Below are 24,683 nucleotides of genomic sequence, written 5' to 3'. Positions count from 1 at the left end.
AGAAAAGCTGGCAGTTTTTACTTCCTGTTTTGCACATATGCGCGAGTCAATACTGATGATAGAAATAACTTGTTTGTTCATAGGCTAGTCATATAAGTGCAGATATAAGTTGTATTTTAATGATATACGAGTTACTGTAAAATTGGAAAGCTGGCTGTTAAAGCGTCACAGTTTAAGCCGTTTTCACGTTTTAGTCAGCCCAAGCTATGCTTATTTATTGGTGGAGAGAGTTTTTAAGGCATCATTGTTGCCTTTGGTAATTTTATATTATAAAACACTAGCGTATAAGCTCTCGAGCCTTTTCGATCTCGGGCTAATATTTTTATTTTGTTATAACAAAATTTCCCCGGAAACTATCAATTCATCTATCTCTGAGAGAATAACCGAATTGCTATATTAATATTTTAAGCTGTTGAGTTTATCAGCGTATTAGCTTTATCATAGAGAATATCAATGCAGTTGTGCACTTGAAATATTATAGTGTTTACGGTGTACAACGTAGTTGTATGCATGCTCCCAACAGCATGAACCTCAGCCATAATTCCTCAGGAAGTTTGTGAGAACATTGCAGATTGTTTTAGATCGCTCGACTGCTAGTATATAGTGAATAAGCGACACTTTGTGAGAGAAATAGTACGCAACGATGCACTGCTATATTTACAACACATATTCGCATAAGCGGGTCTTTTCAGCTGAACTTAAGTGTGGTAAATACAAGCTATCTCAGTAATCAGAGAGCTGGCTATTTCTAGCAATGGCGAGGAACAAAAATAGCAAATCAGTATTGTCTGCTGAGCTTACTGGTTCAAAAATACTACCATTTTTTTTTTTTCTTTAACTTCGGGAAGTGCGGTAGGCTGATTCGGATTAACCAACCTGCATTTAGACGATGGTGAGATAATTGCGTTGTGTTTTTTGGCAAGATACTTCACTCTACTCTCACAGTGCGTTTCTCCACCCAGCAGTCAAAATGGGTACCATAACTGGGTGCTACGGAACTTAATGGTGGGTATCGATAGCGTTGCGATTAACAAACAACATATCAAGAGAGCGGCGAGTAAAATATTTAATACTTCCTGTCTCTTAATACTCCAGGAACCGATAGAAGCTAAGCGACCCCGAAAAAAAAATTCGCCTTTTACCCTGTCTGAATCGTTCTCAAGTTTATGACAGTAAGACACACAAGGGTGGGTCACTCAAAGGACAATGCTAAGACCGCGTCCACTTTACGCCGGAGAAATTTGAAAATACAGCTTTATTTCTACGGTTGGGCCTATCGTCGACATTAATCTGTCACAAAAACGTGGCTTTTCGAAAACGCTCTTCAAACCGGAGGAATTTGAAAATGCCAGCTTTTCGTTTTCGTGCGGACAGAAAAGATTTCGAAAACGGAGCTTTTTGAAAACGATGGCGTCACGATAATCATGTGATCTCCCTTGCAGAGTTTTTCTCAAACACAAATCCAAACTGAACAGCGATTGTTGCGGTTTTAACTTTCTCCGGCGAAGTGTGGACGGAAAACAAGGGATGCGTTAGTGAAAACTCCGTTTTCAAATTCCTCAGGTTAGGGAGTAGTGTGGACGGGCCCTTGCACTAGTCTATTTGGGGAATATAATGCTATTGGTGCCAACGCCCTTAAAGTACAGCGGATCCCTAGTTAGCTGAACATTGCCCACGAAGTCTAAATTTACTACAAATGACATGTATTACCATACAGCCCAACCGAAATGAAGTGCATGAGCTTTGAAATGTAACACGTTATTTCGGTAAGACTTTAAGCACAGCAAGTCAACAATTTTCTCATTTCATTACCAACAGCTGGTTTCTTTACACTGCATGAGAAAATGTTTAAGAATTCCCAAAGCAGTGGAATGGCTCTTAATTCCATCAAAAGCAGAAAAAATATATGCAGTGAAAGAAGCAAGAATTTGAAGTTTTGCTCTCCTGGAAAACTGAATGTTTTCCCTGGCCGAGCTAACGTTTAATATGAGCAAAAGCATGGAATGGTTGATTTATTTTATGATTTATTTTTTATTATTATCATTATTATTTTAAAACACTTCATTCAGCAATAAGTAATACCCGCGATGGAAATATGACCAAACCTTAGGTTTTTTTGTTTGCGAAATAGCAACCTGGCAACGTAAGAATATCAGATCGAAACTCGTTAACCATGCGTCACGATCATAATATGATGATGTAAGTGACGCCTAATCTGTATAACAGGTAAACAGGTTATTTTTATGTATAAAAGCGGTCAGTACGATACTGATTCTGTAGGTTATTTTAGTTAACACTTTTTAGCAGAGTGGCTGAGCTATTTTCCACTCTCAGACATTAACCTGCAATGACTGGAGGTCGTCTACAAAATGACAACTTTTTTTATTAACGAAGTCTCGTTACACGACTTTAAAAATTCGAAATTGTTTAAAAGAAAAACAAAACAAAACAAAATAAAACAAAAACAAAAGCAAATGAGCACTCTTACACAACTGCAAGTTTCCAAGTTTCAAATTACAATTCAGTTGGTAAGATTTTGCAAAAGTGAGTCCATTTTACGCAGAACCGAATTGGGTTATTTTCGATGAGAACGAATGCTGAATCTCCTATCACCTCATACAAATCGAGAGCGAACAATCTACTACCTTTATCAATCCAACAGAAAAGCGAACAGATGACAGCTCCAAATGAGGTACATTTTATCAAGATCTGAGTTACCATAGCAATGTTATGACGTCAGACCCCATTTTACATGAGACCGAATAACAGAAAAATAATTCGCGAAAAGTGAAGACTACTGCAGGCCAACAACAGTTTGCAAACAATTTTAGCTCATGTTATGGGCAAGCTGCCATTGCGCGTGCACAACAATACAGGCGCTGGTTGAAGAACATTATAATAGCGGCTGTTGTGTAGCTTTTTGACTTTTTTTCTACCGAAGGTAGTAAAACGTGGTATGAGAGTCGTTGAAATGTTTACAAAACTGAAGTAATCTCTCATATGTCTGACAAAAATGTAGACACTATAATTCAATTGAACTATGTAAGTGAATTTCCTATTACATAGTTTTCATTGATATAGAAATGAAAACTACAATTCAAAAGTTAAAAAAAAAAAACGAAGGATCTGTCGTGCAATCTAAACTAGTGCTTGAAAGTGAAAATCTCATGACTTCAAAGTAATTTAGTAACAACAACAAGTGTTTTATTTAACAGGCTCCAACCAGTTGCAAATGAACAAATTAAGACGGAATACACCACAAGTTATCACAGGGCATCTGACTGGATGCGGTGGTGCGGATCGGCGTAATTCGCCTACTTCTGCATCCCCCGCATCCTTAGGGCATTTTTTCGCATAAAACTAGAAAATTGCTACATATAAGCGAGAAAGCAACTGCTTACCATCCTCAGAAGCAAAAATAGCGAGGAGATTGATCATTTTGAAGAAGTTATTCACCCAAAACAGTGACGACAACACGCTTTTCGTTCGTAACCAATTTTAAACCGGCGGGCGCTCGATGCGTCTTCTGCTGATGGACCTGGGTTCTGGTTTTGTTTTAATACTGATTTCTATTGGATAAAAGGAGTATGCATTTCAGCGAATAGCAGTAACTTCCGGTGTCCAGTTTTCCTCGTCCGATTTAATGCCTGGTTACCAACCTTCGGACAAACTCAACGACGAAAACTATGGAAAAACTGCGTTGAACGAAGAAATACCTGTCCACGAATGGCAGCAAAAGGTCAAACATGCCATAAAGAACTTAAATTCTCGGTAAGACGTTAAATTGTATCTTATACGTTGGAAATAACCAAGGGAACAACTTTATTAATTTTAGAAATTTCCACATCTGGCGTCTTTTCCGCATAATCGTCACTTTCTGCCGCATAATATTGCCGAAAATTTCCACATAATGTTCCATTTTTTCCGCACCCTATCAGATGGCCTGTAATACATAACAAGCAGACAAAAATTTGTACCGAGATTATTTACATCGTGTTGCAAACTTGTCTGCGACTGTTTTAAACACCTTGTCAAAAGAAATCATTCCTAACAGCACGAACTGTCGAAAACAAATTTTGAAGTTCATATGAAACAGTTGAAAGTAATGATGAATTCTTACCTGTGATTGCACAATTTTGCTGAACTTCGAAATTCATTTTCTCGAGTTCCGATGGGCGAAATTGTTATTGGTGTGATTTCAGGCAACTATTTATATCTTTAGCTTTTAGAAAATGCAGAAAGGATTGCAATATACTTATTCTGGTACAAGCTAGTCTTTCCATTGAAAACCGAAATTGCTCGATTTTCTATCAGATTTGATCTAAGACTGCTCATGGTTAGGCCACAAATTAGCAAGAGACGTTGCAGGCATAAGTCCCAGTAATTACATATACTCTGGTGTCATTTCTGTAACTATCTAATCATTATGACGCGATTTATGTCACTTTACAGGCTGATGTAAAGTAAATTATCGCTGAACTGTTATCAGGGACATGATTGCTAATATGGTTGTCATTAGCATCAGCAGTGACGTCATTATGACTCCAGGTAGACATTCAAATTCCCACAATCCTTCTTTAAATTTAGTTCATTTATTATAAAATTAATAAAATAATGAAATAATGCATTTTACAGGGAGAAAAAATCTTGTCACAAATTCAATCAACCATCTGGGATTATTAAATTGTAAATTTTCGAGCCTCCTCTAAGCAGCCTTCAATAATTAAGTAATCTTACTTAACTAACAGTTATACCTATTTGTGTTATATAAAACCTAGAATAAATATCGGTTACGACAAATTACATGTAGTTATGTTCCAAGAGTTGCCATGGAAATAATTAAGTTGGTGAAAGCGAACAATTTGCTCAAAATGTTGGTAATTAAGTTTTGGAAAAAGGAACAAAATTTGATAAAATAGGTGTTTTAAAAATTTCACATTATCCACCTTAACATTTTTTCTCCCCTGCGGTCAGAACAGGGTTACTATAACTGTAACATTTTCCTTGAAACAGTGCAGTAGAAAATGTTTTATGTCGTTCAAGAGAAATGAAACTCAGTCCTTTTTGTTCACTCGCTAGATGATGGTCCCACTGAGGATTCTCGATACCCGTTGTTAGCAAACTCTAAGTTGTGACGCACTATTGCAGGTGGACTGAAAGATCCCGTGGAGGAGGCACACCTAAAGTATAACATTCCTTTTAGCTTCTCTCGGAATGTCTTGTTTATCAGAGCGTACACAAATGGGTTGACAGCAGTATTGAGCAGGATCAGCGTGTGGATAACGGAGTATGTGTCTTTACTTGTGCTGAGAGATGTGTAGTAATCTACGCTGTGTGCAATTATGTCGGACACCCAACAGACTCCAAACATGACAGTGACAGTTGCCGCCATCAAGGTAACTCGCTTCCGCACTCTGATTACACCCTGCGTATAGCGAGATACAAATCTAATTAATACGATAACAAATGAATCAGCGTAAAAAAAAAAAGATTAAACATCAACCGCTTAAAAGAAACTCAAAAAAGTGACAGGACTTGTCAATCACAATGTCACAGTGAGTATTCTAGCACTCACTGAGTCGCCATCGCAATGTCACATTCATCACAACATAAATAATTTATCTATCATATCAGTCTTTCATTTTGATACAATCGTGATTGGAATAAAAAAAAAAAAAACCTTAGATATTTACAAATTTCCTTCGATCACGAAATTGTGTATTGGGCAAGACACTTTACTCTTAAATTGCCTCTTTCCATCTAGGTGTATAAATGAGTACCGGCAAAGTTAATGCTGGTGCCGGTAACCTTGCCATGAACTAGCATCCCATCCAGGGGGGAGTAGAAATACTCCTAGTTGCTTCATGCTACAGAAACCAGGATAAGCTCAAGCCTGATGGGCCATTTGGTTCGTATGCAGACTTAACCTTTTATATTCATATATATTTATTACTTATGGAATTTAAGTATCATGCATTACTCAGTCGGAAAAATTTAGTTCATATACTGATGGATAGGCTTCATGTGACACCAGTCACGAAAGAGATATCTAGGTGAAGCTGAAGCGAAGGATTCCTACACATGAAGAGCCTTTGTCTTATTACAGGTACTCACCCTCTGCTGGAAGGCGGGCTGATCGTCTTCAACACGTTTGAGCCACAAAGTGTAAACGATTCTGGTATACAGCCCAGCCATCATTGCCACAGCCACAGCTACCAGGCTTGACCACAGCAAATCATAAGCTTTGGGCATCCAGTCTTGGCCGTACACCCAGGCATTCTTACAGTAGCCGTCCTTTACTTCGACGATCAAGAATAATGGCAGGTTGAATATCAGTGAAAAGATCCAAGAACCAGGAATAATCATCTGAAAAGGTAAAGAACAAAATTTATGAAAGTAATTCACAACAGAATGACAATTTGTAGTGGCGGCGTTCATTACAAACGATGGCCAATAGACCTTTTTACTTATGCGGCGCCCATTTTGAATTCCATTGTTTCAAATAGCTATTATGGCATGCTCTTAGGGAGGGGGGCGGGGGGGGGGGAGGCAAATACATACCAATTTCTCCCCTGAGCATACTAAAATAGCTATTAAAAAAACAAAATTCGAAATAGCCGCCATATTGGTAAAAAGGCCTATTAATTAATGTCTTAGTTCAGCAGCAAATGTCTACGTTGATAATTTTATAAATAATTTTGCAAAATTCGTCTCCATGCAGGCTCGTGGCATTTGTTCATAATATGGCTATCGAACTCGCATGGCATTGGATGAAATCGATACACAGTTATAAGAGAGTTGCACTCGAGGACATCCCTTTACTAAAAGTTTTATATTTTAACTCTGACGCAATTAGTAAATGCGAAACAGGATACAAGGAATTAAACAATTTACAAAATACAGTCAAACCTGTATATAACGGTCACCCTTGGGAAATTGCCAGGTGACCGTTATATGTAGGGTGACCGCTGTACACAGGTTTCCCTTAAACTCCCTGGAAGTCAATAAATAGCATCTTTATGTGCAAATAATCACTCAATTTACGTTTTACTGAGAATAACGAGTAGCAGCAACGAATAAACACGATAAAAAAAGGCGCACAAAATGTCCGAGGTGTACTTTAAGAGAGGTGCAGTATACTTTGATCTCAGAGAAGTTTCCTGAGAGTGGTTGCATCGGACGCTGATAGAAGAGAAATTTGATGCCGAGCGCTGTGTTGGTCTATAAAACAATAGCCTAATACAGCGTAAAACCGCCGCTGTCAACTTGATAAGTACAGTAAAGTGTTATAATCAGGAAACCATGACGAAAGTGAAAACAGTGTGGCACGGTTGTATTGTTACAGTTACACTAACTATTGTATGAAAGGTACGGCGCTTTAATGTTATTTTCCGCGAGCATGTGTAGCTGTGTTTAGTACTAATATTTAATAAGATTTTCTTCAGGTCATTTTTCCAGTAGTGTTATGGTTGCATTCGGATCTTTCATTCTTTCATTTAATTGTTACTGTTGGACATCTATTACCATGGAATTCATATGCTTGAGCCGAGTATTACGTCCACTGAACATATAGGGCCGAACTCACACACGACCGCTCTCATGTGGCTTTGATAGCTCAGTTGGTAGAGCATTGCATCGGTAACGCAAAGGTCGTGGGTTCGAATCCCGTTCAGAGCCTGAATTTTTTTCAGGTCATTTTTCCAATAGTGTTATGGCTGCATTCGCATCTTTCATTCTTTCACTACTATTTGTATTTTTGTGAGATCCCTGCCTTGGTGGCTTCTATTTAACGAGCTGATGAATAAAGCACGTCATCATTCGTTAATTGTAAGCCAATTTGGTGACCGTTATATACAGGTAAAAGATAATGAAATTGTGGATTCAGGAAGTCTAAAGGGCGACCGCGTCCGTTATACACAGTTGACCGCTATATGCAGGTCATGTTAACAGTAAATATAAGGGACGATTTTTGGGAACTTGTTCAGTGAACGTTATACACAGGGTGACCGCTATATACAGGGCCGTTGTATACAGGTTTGACTGTAGATCGTGAAAGAAAGGCAACAATTTTGGAGAAGTTCATTATATAGAAATAGTTTTAACCAAATTTTCTTTCCATTTCAAATGGAGCTTGCCATTTTTTTTTAACCGTTAGGATGATACCAATTGTTGTGGTTGTTTATGACGTCTATCATTCTTACTATTCTCACTTTTCATACCTACGTTGTTAAATAAAGTGTTATACATGTATGTTTTGTATGTTATCTAAATCTACATTTGCAATTATATCAGCTGCATCTGCCCCTGCATGATTATCAGTGTCTGTACCTGAGCTTGTATTTTTACCCTTCTACATCCGTTTAACTATCTGTGTTTGTATATGCGGTGTCCCTATAAGTTTATACCTGTCTATGCATTAACAAAAATTTTATATTAATTTTTAACAACATATATTTTTGAAAAGTGAATAAAGATGGAAAATGTTTGGCTCGTTAATGAAATATGAAAGTTGAATTGATCAACATGACACGAGCGTGGGACAAAAAATTCTGAATCCGCGACAGGAATCGAGCCTATGACTTTACATAGTCACAGTGGTCGGTTGGTCATGGGGTCGATTCCTGTCGGGGACTCAGACGTTTTCTTTGTCCCACGCTCTTGTCATGTTGATCACTTCACCTTTCACAAATTATTAGATTTTATCATAATTTACACGCACTAACAATAATAATAAATAATAATAACTTTATTTAAGTGTCGAATGTATTTAGCACTATTGTGCTAATTGGGGACACTGTAAATAAGTTACCAAATATTGCAAATGGAAAAGATACTATTAAGAATCCCAACTGGTGGGAGGCTGACCAGTTGGCTTTTTACACAACGCAGTCGTGGAGTTGAACTCGGGACTATCGAGAACAAATCCAGATAGCAGTAGGATGGAGGATTTGAACCAGGGACCTCCAGGTTTGGTGAACTGGTGAAATTAGGACCTGTGTTCCTAACGTTCGCAAGTTTCAGGCTTCCTCACTGCATGAGGCATTGGCTCACCTTCAGTTTCTTCTTGGTAAGTCTCTTGTTTTCATAAGGATAAATCACTGCATAATATCGCTCAAAGGCGATTACAACCAGAGTGACCATGGAGGAAAATCCTCCAACCCACGCGAAGATCCCAGCTGTCAACAGTTTGCACATGACTGTACCACCCACTCCCCCTGGGTGGTTGCCAGTGATTGTCAACACAACTTCTGGCGCAATAAACGTTGCGTACATCATATCTCCTATAGCCAGGTTCACTAGTAGATAGTTGATGGGAGTCCTGTGGAATGTGACGAAAAGAAATGGAATGGCTGAAGTGGCGAAGGCAAGGTTATGTTGCGCATGTGCACTCGTGAGCTGGAAGCCAGCTTCTCAAACTCATTCAAACTTCACCAAGGTTAAACAAAGGAAATCATGACTGTGACGGTGTTTGGATAGCTGATTTTAAAATTATAATTGAACGATTTTGTTTCTCCGTTTTCTCCTTAGTTTTAGTTTCGATTGAGAAGATATATCAAACATTCAAGACGGTTTTTGACAACATTTCCAAAGACCTCAAGGTTCATAAGAAATACACCGCTGTGCGCAGCATTTTCAACTCTCTTCTCGGTGTTTGGAAATGTGGTCAAACATGGTCTTTCGCTTTTGACATACTACCCATAACATTAGTTTTGCCATACCCTCATCTAAGACCATGCTTTTCGATGGAATTTTTTATGAATTTGAGCTATGTGTGTAAATTAATTGTTGAAAATATTGCTTCTATTTAATATACAACTGTGATATCACATGATTTGTCTTGGTATACCTCATATCTCTATTTCTCTTTATGATCGCACAAACAAGAGAATTCCCCACAATATTCACTATGAATACTATGCAGTAAATTGTTGCTATGGCAATGTCATCCGACCCGGCCATGACTGGCGTCTGTCTTTGATGTTGCTACGTTACGCAACCTGGATAACAGAGAGGAATAGTAATGAAAAGCCATAAATCTATATAAAACTAGTCGATGATTTCTTAAGGATAAGGTATAACCAACAATCAGTGGCGTTAAGTGCGCCCGATAATGACCAACCCCCTGCAGGGAATCTGGCAGCTGTATTCATTAAACTCTGGCCCAAGATGTTGAATACAACTACCATGAGTCCCTGTAGCACGTCCTATAGAGGAAATCGGCCACCGATACACTTCAATAACAATAACAATGATGATACGTACAGTGTAATATATATATTACAGTACCGCATTCCTTCAGCCTAATGGGTTTCACAAAAATATTGTTACAGACTGATTGATTGAGAAGTTGGAGATAGTTCTACTCGATCAGCGTGGATTGAAAAGGTATAGCCCCTGATCTTCGATAAGCAATTTGGTTTAATTCTTCTCGGCCGCTTCTATGCAGCAGCTGCAACGCTCCATACATGAATTACTTGCACTATTCGCCATTTCCTAGCCATTATGGGGTTGTCTGCGAGACATTCCATTTATCATAGTCTTTCGCAGAAAAATCTTCATCAAGGGACACATGCGTGAATTCGCATATTGAAAGCATTTGCCAGTCAAGATCTAGGGAACCATTCTATGTCCATGAAACCGTCATTATTCATGTTTTACCTCACATACCTAAACTGAGACGAGGTTATGAGAAATTCTGAAAAAAGCTCTGTCGGAACTACAGTATACGTAACCTGGCCGAAAAATATTTGTACATTTATACTGCAATGCAACACTATCACTTTAACTAGTAATAATCTGGTGAGGTGTGGCGATTACTAAGGTGTTAATTTCTCCAAGTCTGTAAATAACACGAACGTACATGGATTGAGGTATTTAATAATGACTGCTTGCTTTCCGAAAGCAGTGAAACTCTGTGGGCATGTGTCCAATTTATGAATTTCAGACAAACGGATCAAAAAAAGTAGATTATTTAACCCTGAATAAGACTAACCAGCAGATTCCGCTCGTTGACAATAAGCCCTTCGTATGAGTAGTCATTTCTTTAATGAATCTCCACCCTCTTAAAAATGAATTTGCTGATTACTTTTTCTTAACTTAATTATAAATTTCGTGGGTAGCAGTTACGAGTGGTCATGAACTTGAAGAATGCTTAAATTACGACCGTAATCTTTCAGCTGATCATGAGCCCCAAGTCATCAACAAACCAAGAAAAACAGAGCAACAAGAAGTTTGCTTTGCAGCCTTGCTTCAGAGGTGATCATTGCAGTATTAATATTGTTAATAAAATCCTTTGTGACACATTTTCATGGAGTGTAGTGAAACATGCAGAGGATTGTTAAAAACCAGAAGAAAAGAAGAGATCACTAATACGTATACAAGATAGACAATGTGCTAAAGCTAATCAGTTTAAGTCGGGCAACTTGCATTGACTATAGATTATACCATTTACTCTGTCAATTGAACAATTGTTGTGAAAGTAATAAAACGCACAATAAGAATCTCAAAGTCATCGGAAACGGCAAAAAACGAGCGAAGCTGACAATTGATAATTCATGACTGCTTCCGAATCAACATAACAATCTTTAAACGAATTAACACTATTAATATCACTTTAAGCACTATTTTTAAATGCCTTTGCAGTTTTTTTTTTTTTTTTTCCATTTAAGCAAAACATTATCCATAAGATTTTCACGTTTCATTTTAACACATTTTCATCAGTTGCATGAAAACGGCAGACGACCTACCGAAAGCTCAACGTTTTAAATCATACATGTATGTTACCAGTGAAAGCTTTTTAAAATTCTTCAACGAAGCAAAAATTAATGACGGTTCTTGAGCTCCGCTTAAGCAGAAAGGCCCAGAATAGACATACCAATCTACAAGTGACTGATACTGCCAGCAAAAAATGATCGAATTCAAGTGTTTTTCAGCTGGATACTGGTATCGCCTCGAAATTGAGCGGCATACTCTATGTAATGGATTTCGACAGTCAATATCACACTCTTTTAGATCGAGATAAATGCGCCGTCTGTTCAGCGAAAATGTGTTACTTCTATAAGTTTCTAGCTCCAAGCTGACCTACCAAATCATATCAACAACAAATATCTTTTCTTTTGCCTACTTTTTTTTTTAAGGAAAGCATGAATTCGAGAGGCGAGTGGCAGAATTCGAACCGAGAAAACTAGCAGTCTCACTTCTTTCGCACATTTGACTAGCACACGCTTATGCCGCCCTCACACTACACGACAACACGACTTTTACAACAACGAATGATCAGCTATTCATACTTTTGAGTATTCCATCTCGCCTGTCCTACTCATGGAAAGCATAAAGAGTTCAGACAACCCCTACGTTAAAACACATTTGGTAGAGATACCAGATGTCATTGTTAAAAGTATCATTCGCATTCCGAATACGCTAATTAGCTCGAGTAGATCTACACAGGTGGACGGCAGGCAGAACATAGCAATAAAACTAAACCTAAAATACTTGAGATTTAAAGAAGGTAACAACAATTCTCTTACTTATTCAAAGCTTTTTCTTACGCTTGTCAAGATTCTTCTTCTCAGCTCTGAATTCCTTCCTCAATTTTCTCTAGTGAAGTTTCATCATCTTACAAGTGGTTCTTTAAATGAGTTCTGAATTGGTCAACTGTATATCATTCTATAATTTTCTTCTTTCGTTATTGGCTGGCAAAGCAGATGACGTTGTCTAATCTTGGAAGTACTTTATCACGAGACATAATACCCTCGGGTAAACCATCTGAAAAAAGTGCTGAGATCGTAAGTAGGATCAACAGCAGCTTCCTCCTTCTTTATTAGCATTTCATTTGCTGACGAGTACTCCAATTTAGATTTCAGTCGGACGAAAATATTAAGGGCGTTGTTGATGATTGGATGCAGAATTCATAGCCTTAAAGCGTCACAATCTTACAAACTTCAAAAGAGAAATTCGTCTACGGCAATATCCTAGGAGAACGGTTCGCAAGTTTTCAGCAAGTCGCGTGAACATTTAGTTGTAAAGACATTGGCAACGATTAGTCATTATACTGTATACTGGGATTGTTTTTGCTCTCATTTCCATTAACACAAGACTTCCGCAGAGAAACCATCGAGCTAGATTCGTTTTAACTGCAAACATTGTAGTGAAACGAGTAATTGGTGAAGTTTTTAGTTCTTTGGGTGTAATATTCAAGGAAAAAATTGACTTCTAAATACTACAAACTTTTAGGGTGGCTACGGCGCCAATGAACTCATGCAGTAAGTACGTGCAGTTCCTTAAAACAAGAATAATATCGCCTTAAACAATGTAATGCAAAACAAACGTCATCTGAAAGGCTTAACAATATTATTCATAAATATATCAGTGAGCGCGGGCTCTTTTTAGCTCATTTAAAGTCTGGCATGGTGAATTCTGAACTGTATACAACGACTAGTGTAATTAGACTAAAGTCACTTTTTGAAAGTAGTTTAGAATTGATGTTTACTAAGGTACAAAGCTGCAAGAGACGTAATGAACAAAGATGGTTTTAATTGAGACAGATTACAAACGACAAACTTGAAAACATTGGCACATATTCAAGTAGCACTTTCCTCGAAGTAATACCTTTATATATTTGGAAGCAGTCGTTTCTTATGTTGTATTTAACACAACCGCATACATTCATTGTGATAATTATGTCATAGAAAAGGTAGACCATGTTCTACCAAGTCGAGAACTTTCTCTTCTGAAGGACAGCCTGCCGGCTGTATTATAAATTTACTTTCCTTTCTTGCGACAGGAAGATAAAACCCCAAAAAGTTGACACCAACTCAAAACTCAACAATAAATGTAACCAGCAAAATATTGTATTCTCAAGATCGGTTTCCGCTCGTCGAATCGAAAGCAGTCTGTTCTTAGCAATCCCGAGGAGTGAAAAAGGAAAAACAGTATTGTGCTAGTTCATGTGTTCATGAATATAATCTAATTTTACGAGCGCATTTGACTGGGCTGGCTTAAGGTGGCCGAACACAGTTTTCGCGCTTTTGCTGATGCAATTCAGCGCGCGCACAAGGATTGCAAAAAACAAACATGCCGTCAATAGAGCGATCATTTTATTTACTCAACACCAGCAGTATCTGCGCTATTTTTCTCTATAACTGAACTCAGCGTATTGATGGCTTTAGTCTTTTATTACAAACATACGCTAGAAAAGGTAACGATGCAAAGAACCCAGCAATTCTCAGCTTTTTCTTTCTTACCGTAAGAACCCAGTTAAATGCAGCGCATACGTAGCTAGTAAGTAAAAAATTGCGATTGAATGAAAATTGCACTCTCGGATATACGCCTAGTTTTCGAGGACCACTCATTAGAATTTCCCGAAATTTAGCAGAAAATACTTTAGCAAATAAGTAACTGGAGTATTGAAAATAATTGAACTTTAACAAAGGCAATTCTAGATATTCCAGTGGACCTTCAACAAGGGATAATTAAAGATCTCTCTGTTAAATTATTAGCAAAATGGTGTTAACTTGTGAGAATCGTTACAAGCTTGTTGCATGCAAATTATAAAGAAAATCTAATGACCAGATTTTCTGCAAATAAACAAAACCGATTTTAAAGCCTGTTTATATTTATTCATGTCGCCATGGCAACGGCACATACGTCAGCTTAACCATCAAAAAAAACCAACGTCTGTGTTGTTAACCAGCTTGCTGCCATTTTTGACGACCGAGGGATCAAGGGTTTTAGAGAAAAAGGTGAATGAAACACAGGTATCAAAAACTGTGTTCAGCCACCTTAAAGTATCCCATTATCAGTGAGAAGTAGAATGGTACGTTTGATAGAAGCTAGATGTAGCTACTTATACAAGGTATCAGTTGTTCTTTGTTCGGAACCTACTGCGTCAACTGCAAAAAGGCACATTTTCATTTTCATTGACTATAAAAAAAGAAAGAGTGACGACATAGAGCCTGGAAACAAAACCTTTTGGTCTAAGCAAAACTTTCAAATAGTCAATGAACAATTTTAGAAATTATTGTAACTTCCATGTTTGTTTACACTGAAATAAGATTTGTTTGTTATTTCCCTGCGAAACAGAAGATAAGTTCATCTATGGCTGGGTAATTGTGTTAAGAATCAAAACCAGCAGTTTATGGTAACCCACCTGTGGCCTTCGTATACAGCCTCCTCACCGGAAAAAAAAGACGGAGTCTTCTATTGAACAAAAACCCTGTTATGGCAGAAATAAAGAGGCGGGATGATGAGTACCTCTCAGGAGCAATTCAATTTGACTACCACCAACGATGGATACTGGCACTGGCAAGATAATGGCCAATATAGCACTTGGCATGAATTTCAGTCAATAGAAATCTGCTAAGAACGAGGTCTATTGGTACGCACCGTAGGCTGCTGATGTCACCATACGTCGATGAAAGGGTCGAGCGTCCTACCAATAATATAACTGGCAATCTTCTTTCACAAGCCATAAATGGTAAATGTTTAAACTTAACTATTCGGTTTATCAACCCAAACTTCCAATAGGAAGATGAAAGGCCAAAAAAGTGAAACCAGCTTAAAACTCAACACTCAATGTAATTAGCTAAATATTGCATTTCTCAAGATCAATTTCCGAGCTGCCTATTTTAAGCAATCGCGACGAGCGAGAAAGGAAAATCAGTTTTCTACAAGTTCAAGTGTGCATGAATGAAATACTCCAGTTTTAAATGTTTATTTTCAATGGCCTGTGTAAATTAATTTATTATCAGTAAGACGTAGTGCCGTGGGTTTAATAGAAGCCAGCTAAAGCTACATATAAAGATCTCATTTTTTGTTAGGAACCTACTGCATCAACTGCAAAAAAGGTGCATTTTCATGGCGTATTACCGATGAAAACAATCAGAGTGACTTCATCGAGTGTAAAGATAAAAGATAAGATACCATATTTAACGTAGAGTTACGCTTAGCTTAGCTAATCAGCTAGTTTACAGGTAATTCAAGGCCCTAGTATATTCTAAAAATCAAAACTATAAATGTACAATTATTGATTTAATAATAAAACTATAAAGACCTATAAACGCAGAGAACTAAAAATCTAAAGAATCAAATCACAATAAATTCCGACATCAGTCAAACTTACGCGATCGAATTTTGTTGTTCACTTCATTAGTGCCTACTTTATTTCTAATATCATTTGCTAGCTCGTTCCATTTCTTTTTCTTAAGCAAAACTTTCACTATTTTTGAGACTATTTTTAATTACAACTTTACTGGCAATAAAAGGAGAGACAAAGATATTTTTTCGCTATTTCCCTGTGAAACGGGCAATCAGTTCATCTATGGTAGTTTCACTGTGTAAAGAATTAGAACTCACCTGCCGTGTGCATATACAACCGCCTCGTTTGAAATAAAAGAAAACAAAACAAATGTCTCCTTTCGAATCTTAGATGTACTGCAAAGATCCAAGTTAGGCCACAAATAATCAGCCGAGATGATGGGTCTTTTTATTTCAAGGAATCATTTTAATGTACACGACTACTACCGAGCATAAAAAAAAAGTCAGGTTAAAGTGTTTTTTTTGGCAGGATTCTGGCGCCGGCAGGAAACTGGCCAATATCTTACTATACTTCGTATGTTCATAGGTTACTGAATTCAGTATACGTCGATGAAAATGTCCCTCAACCAATGTAGCTGACGATCGCCTTTCAAAAGTCCTCCAATTGTAAGTATTAAAAGTACTCAGGTCATCAACCAAACAATACTTTCCGACTGATACATTCTAATTGAGTTTACCTTACTATTTTGAAATAGGAAAATAAAACGACAGAAAAGTGACAGCAACTCAATACTAGAAACTCTTAATGTAACCAGCTAAATCTTGCATTTCTTAAGATCGATTTCCGTGAGTCGACAGTTTTTGAATTGAGGGTAGCCTAGCTACTTTTGGCAATGACGACGAGTGATAAAGGAAAAACAGTATTGTGCGAGTTTAAATATAGGTACATGAATAAATGTATTTCAAGTTAAGGTGGCTTACTACAGTTTTGATGAATTGTATTAGCCCGACTTCTAACTCTTATGAAAAATGTTCCAAAGCATTTTTCCTCTCTCTACTTACTGTTTACTAAAGTCTTTTACCATTCTATGTGAAACTTCAACAATTAAACGCAAACAAATGGCCAAAATAAACGACTGAGTATCTAAGAAGAGACTGGGCACTAGTAGGTTAAATCATGTTTTTCTCAAAATCTACCCGCATGACCCAATCTCAAAATTCAGGAATAAGAAATTGGCTCTGATTTAAGATTCATGCAAAGAAAGAATTAAAATCTGTCAGGAGATTTTTCGCAAACTAAGAAAATGTAAACCGAGAATAGCTCAAAATCTGTCTTAGAGATTTCATTAAATTTTGGCTCCAAACGTGATTAACCCCCTAAAAATCAACTCTAAAAATTTCATCATGGGTTGTACGATAGGTTTTCGAACAATCCTTGATCAAAGACAGGCTTTAACAGCCTTGGACGAGAACTGAATTGCGCATGCCCTTTATTTCAGCGCGCGCGCTCATTTGACGCCATGTATCGCGTGCAAGAAAGCAACAGTAAATTAGAGCTCTTTTACCGGTTGTTTATCGAGCTTTTTTGCCATATTTTTTTGGCCCTAAGCTTAAACACATGTTTGAGTGGAGTTTGAAACTATTGCTACGTATACTAAAGTGATTTAACGCCTTTCAAGTGCTGAAGTGGTTTTACTTTCTTCTTAGGGTTACTTGCTAATACTGACTTTTGACAGGAAATCATAGCGCGCGCTACTGAATCTCCGAAAAACTGTAGTAAGCCACCTTAAGGAGCTGAGTTTTTACTGCGCTGGTTGAAATAAGTTTATTGTCAGTAAAAAAGTTCGTGGTGCGTTAAATAGAAGCTAGTTATAGCTACAAGATCTTAGGTTATTCTTTGTTCAGTGGAAACCTACTGCGTCAGCTGAAGAAAAAAGCACATTTTCATGCAAAAGAGAAAAAAAAAACAAAGACTGAAATCAGAGGAACTGGAAGCAAAAATGCTTTGGTTTAAGAATGGTTAAATCGTTTATACAGTTGGTGGACGATTTTAGAAATTATGTAACTTACCTATTTGTTTACACTGAAAAGTGAGAGGACTTCACCAGGAGATTTTTTGGGTTGTTGAAACGGGTAATGGGTTCATCTATGGAAGTTTAACTGCGCAAAGTCAAGAATCAAAGTCGGTAGTTGATCTAAATACTCACCTGTATCCAACTTGCTCCTTCTCCAATCTCATATATTGTTGTGCAAACATCCAACCTAAACCACAAATAAACAGCCCAGCTGATGGGCCTTTTTTTTTTAGGAATACTTCTAATTCAATGTCACTACAACCGACGATGAAAAAAGTCAGGTTATATTAAAGTCTTTTTTTTCTCTGGGCTGCCTGCGTACTGACACCGACAAAATTCGAAGCTGTCAATAATTATACTACTTGACATGAACTTCAGGCAGTAATATTGCTCTAAGAACGAGAGTCGTGTGCTGTATGGGTTGCTGACGTCAGCATAAGTGGATGACACTTTCTCCCTACAAATATAAATGTCAAACGACTCTAATCGCCTCTCTTATGCTATTAAATTATAAATGAGTTTCATTTGCAGGAGTCAAAACTACTCGGATCATCAACCAACAATAAACGGTTTATAAGTTCCAGTGTGATCTGTACGATGATATGTTGAATATGTCGGGTACAGTGTATACTAACAATTGGAACATTAGGTATTGACGTACTGAAGAACATAGACAATATAAAATAAATAAATAAATAAATAAATAAATAAATAAATAAATAAGAGACTCAGTCTTAGCAAGCTGGTCATTTCATAGCCAAGAAGCCAATTTTTTGCCAAATAGTTTTCGATTCAATCATAAGAACTGCAAAGTCTTGATTGGATTGTAATATACTCCTTTTTATACAAGAATATTGTTTTCCGGCTGAGGCTGAATATTCTAATTTTTCTGCCGATTTTAGGCAATATTCTTGTGAACATTCCTAGATTATAGCGTATGAAATTTCTGATTTCGACTGAATTTGGTGTCTGGATGGTGTTAAAGTAATTTTGGAGCCAGCCTGCAGGCAGTCGAGCCTGAAATGACACACATAACTTCTTGCAGAAATGTTATAAGCATGAAGCATACCGGTAGTGCTGTTTTTGTTGTTTTTTTTGGCCAGCTGTGTCGCTAACAGAAAGGAAGGATTTTGTACGGTTCAGTTAAAAACATATAATTGTATTCTATTTACGAATTTTCAGCACACAAAATTACAATATAATCTTTTCAAAAATCTCAGCCTCGGGTTTATTCTTAAAATATTCTTAAAGTTTCGTACATTTCAAAATAATTTTTATATTTTATTAAAAAAGGGTGTATTTTTGAGATGATTTCCATTCAAGAACGCATATGCGTATAACAATAGCACGTTAATCAAATCTGAAATTAACAATTGCGTTATCGACCAGGGTTGTAATCAGAAATTCCTACCGAGGTAATATCAGTAAAGAAGCACTTCTTTTACCTTTCTTTAATTATTCAATATAGAGCCTCTTAATTGAACCTACAATAAAAGATTAAACTCAAATTATCCCGTGGCAAGTGTTAGCGTGTCACCAGCGACAGCCCTGTCTATGAAAACAACTAAACTTCTTACGTTAATTGTATTGTTGTCTTTTTTTTTAAGGAAGCTATGGTACGTTATAGTCAAATCGAAGCAAATTAAACCTCAAAATAACAGTTAAAAATTAATAATCGAAAAAAAAAAAAAAAAAAAAAAAAAAAAAACTATGGAAGCCAAAATTTTGTACTTGGCCTAACCCTTAAATAAAACATATCTAGCTTATAATAAATGCGCATTTTTTTTGGCCCGTTGTTCGATATACAGTGGACGGAACTGAATATTGTAATACAGCTTGCGCTTGACTTCCACTGTTGAAAGATATCCTTCATTAAACCAAATCCTCCTATCGTAAATAAGTCCGCAAGAGTCGGCTTTCACTGATAATAACGACAACAATTAATTAATGGAAACAAATGGTTATTAGTTGTACATGAATTTCAACCTTAGCAATCTGCATGCAACCACTAGTTAATATGATAGTTTAAAGCTGTCACGGACTTATCATCTGTGGTAAACAAGTGACAATAACATGAAACAGAAAGAAAGACAGACATATATCATTGCGCTCCGGTCATGGTTGTTAATTACTCTCACTTTGTTTTCCTAACATAAGAAGACAATACGAAAGAGTACAACTGTGAAAATAGATAACTCATTTTGTTGTATTCCCCAAGCTGTGAATTCAAGTTGGGACTTTAAAAAATTTCCTTGCGACCTCCTGAAATAGACACATAGAAGGTCTTTAACAGGGTGACGTGAAAAAATCCAACTTTTTCCTGGCGTTATTACAGGATCAAAACATCTCAATATGATATTTTCCATGGGTCAAAATCTCTTGAGCCCTAAGAGACCTATTTCTGCACAGACAGGAGTAAAAATAGCAATTCAACTATTTCGTAGCTAACCACAAAATGCTCTAATTTTAGGAGCTTCAATCCTTCATTAGCCTAGACTGACCTTTATCAAAGTACACAACACACAGTACAAAGTGGCGTCGTTTGAGAAAAGTTTTGTCCCCTTCTTCATAGTTTTTTTTGCTTCTTCTTCTTCTTCTTTTCCACGTTTATCCTTCGAACTTAAAGTTTTCCATCTTTCACGTACTTATCTCTACACAGGATATCTTTGAAATTGTTGATCCTAGCCGAATGTAGGACGCTCGCGTGTCAAATATGAACCTAGTAAACTTTCTAGCTGTTCATGAATCTCTCTGTGCCTCACTAGTTTGAACGCCCGACCAATATCAGGTGTGTTCGAATCTTATCGGGTAATCTATTTTCCTTTGTCCCGCAACAGTCACGTCACGCACTGTGTTAGTGTTTAAAACCCTACTCAGTAAGCCCATATGGTCGTTCGCAAACAGCTAAGACACATTTTTAACAGAGCTTCCGATTATTTGCGCCATCCTACCCTACCCCTGACCCTACCCTAACCCTACACCCCTTTAATTACACAAGCATACCCCACCCTACTCCACCCCTCACCAACCCTTTTTTTAGCTGCTTGAGATTAGCAGTTAATATGGAACATACATCTAATTTTCTTTATCTCCTAAATTAACAAACCTTTTCTCTCCTACAGTGACATGCAATCTACTTATTTTCATGTCAAGTCTTTGACTACGGGAATAATCAATGAAACAACAACAACAAAAATGGGAATGCTTCTTTTTGGCCGGAAGTCGATGTCGGTTACAAATTTGCATTTCAAATTATTGTTAACACGTATGCTGAAATAATTATTTATCACAAGTTCAGTTTGCCGTCGGCCTCGCTAGTTTGCACTGTTTAAACCTTTGCGAGGACACATAAATTTTCTGTACACAGAAAGGGAAGGCTATCACGTTAGCTGACAAGGTAGAAGACAAGCGTCATGGCTATTTCTCGATTATTTAGCGAGAACAACGATATCCTGAAACAGAATCAAGTCATTTGGGCGCAAATGCGATACACGTGTTTAATCGTGGAGGTTTATTCTCGCTCAAACATGGATGGAATATGGCTGGTTCGAATTCGTAGGATGATATTTCAGGTTGGTAGAGTCATAGAAAGCACTACTGACTGTTCCTTAAATGACTGTACCTTCTTTTACTTTCTTAACTCTTGCCCCTATATTATCCGCCGTATATTTCTGCTAGGTTTCTTGATACAGTGCCGTTTCTTAACGAGTAAAGGAGTAACGTGTAAGGATCCCTTCAATAATCAAATGTCTGAGAAGAGTAACTCTTTGCTCTTAAATTTTAAGAACAAACATAAATGAGCTTTAATAACAGGATTCGCTCGCAAGACAATAAAATAGTTCGTCCTCATCATGAAAATGGAAGAGCAAACAATTCGTTTTCATTTTAATGTTTTGCTATGCTTTAGGAACTTCCTATTAAGGTTGAAGTTTTCAAATAAACTTTTGTTTCATTTGCACGCTTGGTCACCAGCGAGCAATGAAAGAGATGCTTTAAATCGTCTCTGCTACACTAGTAATGCCAATGTTGAAGGTGAAAATCTCTTCCTATGCTTTCATTTTCTTGTAAATAAATGTGGTTAGAAATAAACTCCAATCTTCTTCACTGAGTCAGATGATTAATTCTCTGTTTCTTGTATTATTAAGATGGCCAAAGCTAACAAAGGCAACAAACATTCTGCAATTTTAATAGACAGACATGAGGTCTTGCAAACCCTGAAATAGGCACGAAGCTTGCGTTGCCGGCACGGGTTGTTGGTGGACTAAGATGGTAAGTGTTAAAACCAGTTCTTTTTAGTTTTTGTCAAGTATCTATGGACAACAATATGATATGCAAGCAAGACCAGGATATCAATTTTAAAGAAAAATTGAATGATAACGGTAGATCCAGCAAGAAGGGAAGACGAGGGGTTTAGGAAAGAGGGGGATGGAGAGAATAAGAGTAGAAGATGCGGTGGCATGATTCTATACTCTTAAAGGATATGAAAGGTTACGTTCTGAAGATACCCTAGTCACAAACAGGGTACGATTATGACTGAGCTGAGAAAAATGAAACCACGTCATGAGACCACGTCACTGGTGGAAAATAATTGACATCTCGGTTTTTCAAATGATTAAGGTGACATTAAATTGAAACCCTTGTTGAATAATTTCTGGAAACCTGGCTATTAACTATTAGCAGTTAAGTCAGAGAGACTTGAAAAAAATTTGTACGATTAATTACCTAGTTAAACTATGGTAAATTAATAAGCAATAAATGATAAGTTCCTCTCTCACTTAAAAGCAGTTACAATTTAGATTATGAAGCAGAATTTGCCCTTTCTACTAAGACCCTATAATCATACAATCCGACGAACAAGCAAATTAATGATTGCACTTTCTATGACGCGATGGGTTGTGGGGGGAGGAAGGACAAGGAAAATCAAAACTATTTTCCCTTTCAATAGATGTTTCTCCCGGTTTGTTTTCCAAAAGGATATGTTTTTGTTGTTTATGACCTCAGTGACGTCAGTGATGTTATTTCATCTTAGATCCGCCATCGTTGTTTTCATTGTTTTCCCTAAAAAGTACGTTTATGTTTTTGAAGAATTGATTCAAAGTGATAATGGAATATCGCAAAATTAATTCTGAATCCTGCAATGCTGCTTAAGAAAATTAAAAGCATGCGAAGAATTATGTTAAAGGACGAAATTTGGCTTGCACCTCCATGTCGCAACGTGGTTGCCATAGCAATGACAAGTAAAGTGAAGAAATAGTCTACACATTACAACTTTTGAAAACATTTTATGTGTAGCTACCGAAAGTTTGAGCATCAAAAAATAAAAGTTATTTTGGTATCTATGGAAAAAAAAAATATGGGATGTGGCATTCCTCCTCTCCCCCCCCCCCCCCCCGCTCTTTCCCCACACACTTCTTCCCCCTTGCAAGCCCGACAGTTAATAGCTGTTTAAGAGATATAACAAAGACCTGTTCATGTGTTTATTTTCTTAAATACACTTTCATTATTTTTTGTCTCAGGTAGTACCATAGTGCAGTGGTTACCGATCCGTCACCTTGGTGAGAACAAGGACATAGGCAAGCAAGTGGTAAGTTAAAGCATCTTTTGTATGGTTTGGATGAGTTTTCAATTCCTCTTAAACTAGTTCAATATCACGAGGGCAAACTGTTTGACGCTTCAGTGACGAATTGAATACTTTAAAGGCGAGTGCTACACTGTAAGTCCATTTTTTTCGCGCTCTCGAACGTAAAGATGGTAAATTTAGATCAGCTGTATCAAGAAATGTTCGTTTTATTCCTGCTATACACAATTGCCTTTCCATCGCATGAAAAGACTCAGAAGAGCCCTTTTCTAAGGTAAACACCAGAAAAGGTAATAATAAACTAAACAGAATAAAAATAGGGATTATTGGACGTTACAATAACAGGCAGACTCTAAACTTCAAAGCTCAACCGACAAATGCGTTTTTCGCTACCGTCAATCAAATGTTCGGCGGCTCCTCCCAGCTTCCGACTACTGCCGAGTGCGAGGTAATCAAATCGTTGAGCACAGTTTAGACAACGAAACAGTGTTCGGCAGTAGTCGGAAGCTGGGAGGAGTCGCCGAACATTTGATTGACGGTAGCGAAAAACGCATTTATCAGTTGAGCTTTGAATTTGAGAGTCCGTATGTTATTGAAAGGCGCAGTAAGTAAGATTGACAAAGCTTGCGAACGAAACATTTAGGTCACTTTTTTCCAAATTCCTCACCTGTTTGTTGCATCGTTTCTAGTGATAATGATCGAGTTTAACTAAAACATTCTACTATATTTCCTTTTGCGCGCACCTGTGCCCAAATTTACTTCTCCGGTGGTAGCTGAACTTCATGACCTTGAATGACCTTCAACAGGCCGTGTGCACAATAGCTGCCGGTTTGGCTTCGCATTAGAATGCAAATTAATCGCATTTTTTCTGAAACTTGAAGGAATTTTGTCAGGAAAGATTCATTTGTCAATCACCACCACAAGCGAGGTATTGATCGTTCTTAGAAAAATCGAAATAAAATATTTGGTTTTCTTTACTGTAAAGAAATTTGAAT

The 24,683-nt window shown here is 37.3% G+C and overlaps 1 protein-coding gene and 1 long non-coding RNA gene across 4 annotated transcripts in view; one reads left to right on the top strand and one right to left on the bottom strand.

Annotated features, from left to right (window-relative positions):
* Positions 1 to 4,644: 4,644 nt before the first annotated feature.
* LOC145467628 (pyroglutamylated RF-amide peptide receptor-like) lies at positions 4,645 to 15,193 on the bottom strand. 3 transcript variants are annotated; one of them, XM_081451205.1, is made up of 5 exons: positions 15,149 to 15,193; positions 9,848 to 9,998; positions 9,052 to 9,319; positions 6,115 to 6,366; positions 4,645 to 5,425 (listed from the first exon to the last, which is right to left on the bottom strand). In XM_081451205.1, exons 2-5 carry the CDS (start codon positions 9,958 to 9,960, stop codon positions 5,069 to 5,071), a joined length of 990 nt encoding a protein of 329 aa, XP_081307331.1. In that variant the 5' UTR covers positions 9,961 to 9,998; positions 15,149 to 15,193; the 3' UTR covers positions 4,645 to 5,068. The 3 variants fall into 3 exon arrangements, with proteins under 3 accessions (XP_081307331.1, XP_081307330.1, XP_081307332.1); XM_081451204.1 differs by lacking the exon at positions 15,149 to 15,193 and adding an exon at positions 12,528 to 13,142 and having other exon boundaries at positions 4,646 to 5,425; XM_081451206.1 differs by lacking the exons at positions 9,848 to 9,998; positions 15,149 to 15,193 and adding an exon at positions 12,528 to 13,142 and having other exon boundaries at positions 4,646 to 5,425.
* Positions 15,194 to 22,323: 7,130 nt separating this feature from the next.
* LOC145467506 (uncharacterized) overlaps positions 22,324 to 24,683 on the top strand; it is a 7,937-nt gene continuing 5,577 nt past the window's right edge. The window contains exons 1-2 of the long non-coding RNA XR_014042077.1: positions 22,324 to 22,379; positions 23,627 to 23,694. This is a non-coding gene — a long non-coding RNA (uncharacterized LOC145467506). The remainder of the gene's footprint in view (positions 22,380 to 23,626; positions 23,695 to 24,683) is intronic.

This window comes from Orbicella franksi, chromosome 14 (assembly GCF_964199315.1).
Source record: "Orbicella franksi chromosome 14, jaOrbFran1.1, whole genome shotgun sequence".
In the NCBI taxonomy this organism is placed as follows: Eukaryota; Metazoa; Cnidaria; class Anthozoa; order Scleractinia; family Merulinidae; genus Orbicella; species Orbicella franksi.
The sequence above is the reverse complement of the archived record's forward strand: the minus strand, read 5'-3'. Positions and strand labels throughout refer to the sequence as shown.

Excerpts from the sequence above, each read along its gene's own strand:
- LOC145467628 (XM_081451205.1), bottom strand. The coding sequence starts at position 9,960 with ATGGCCGGGTCGGATGACATTGCCATAGCAACAATTTACTGCATAGTA. Across the intron at positions 9,320-9,847 it reads AAGAGAAATAGAGATATGAG|GACTCCCATCAACTATCTAC; the intron begins GTATACCAAGAC and ends CACATTCCACAG. Across the intron at positions 5,426-6,114 it reads AGCCCGCCTTCCAGCAGAGG|GGTGTAATCAGAGTGCGGAA; the intron begins GTGAGTACCTGT and ends CGCTATACGCAG.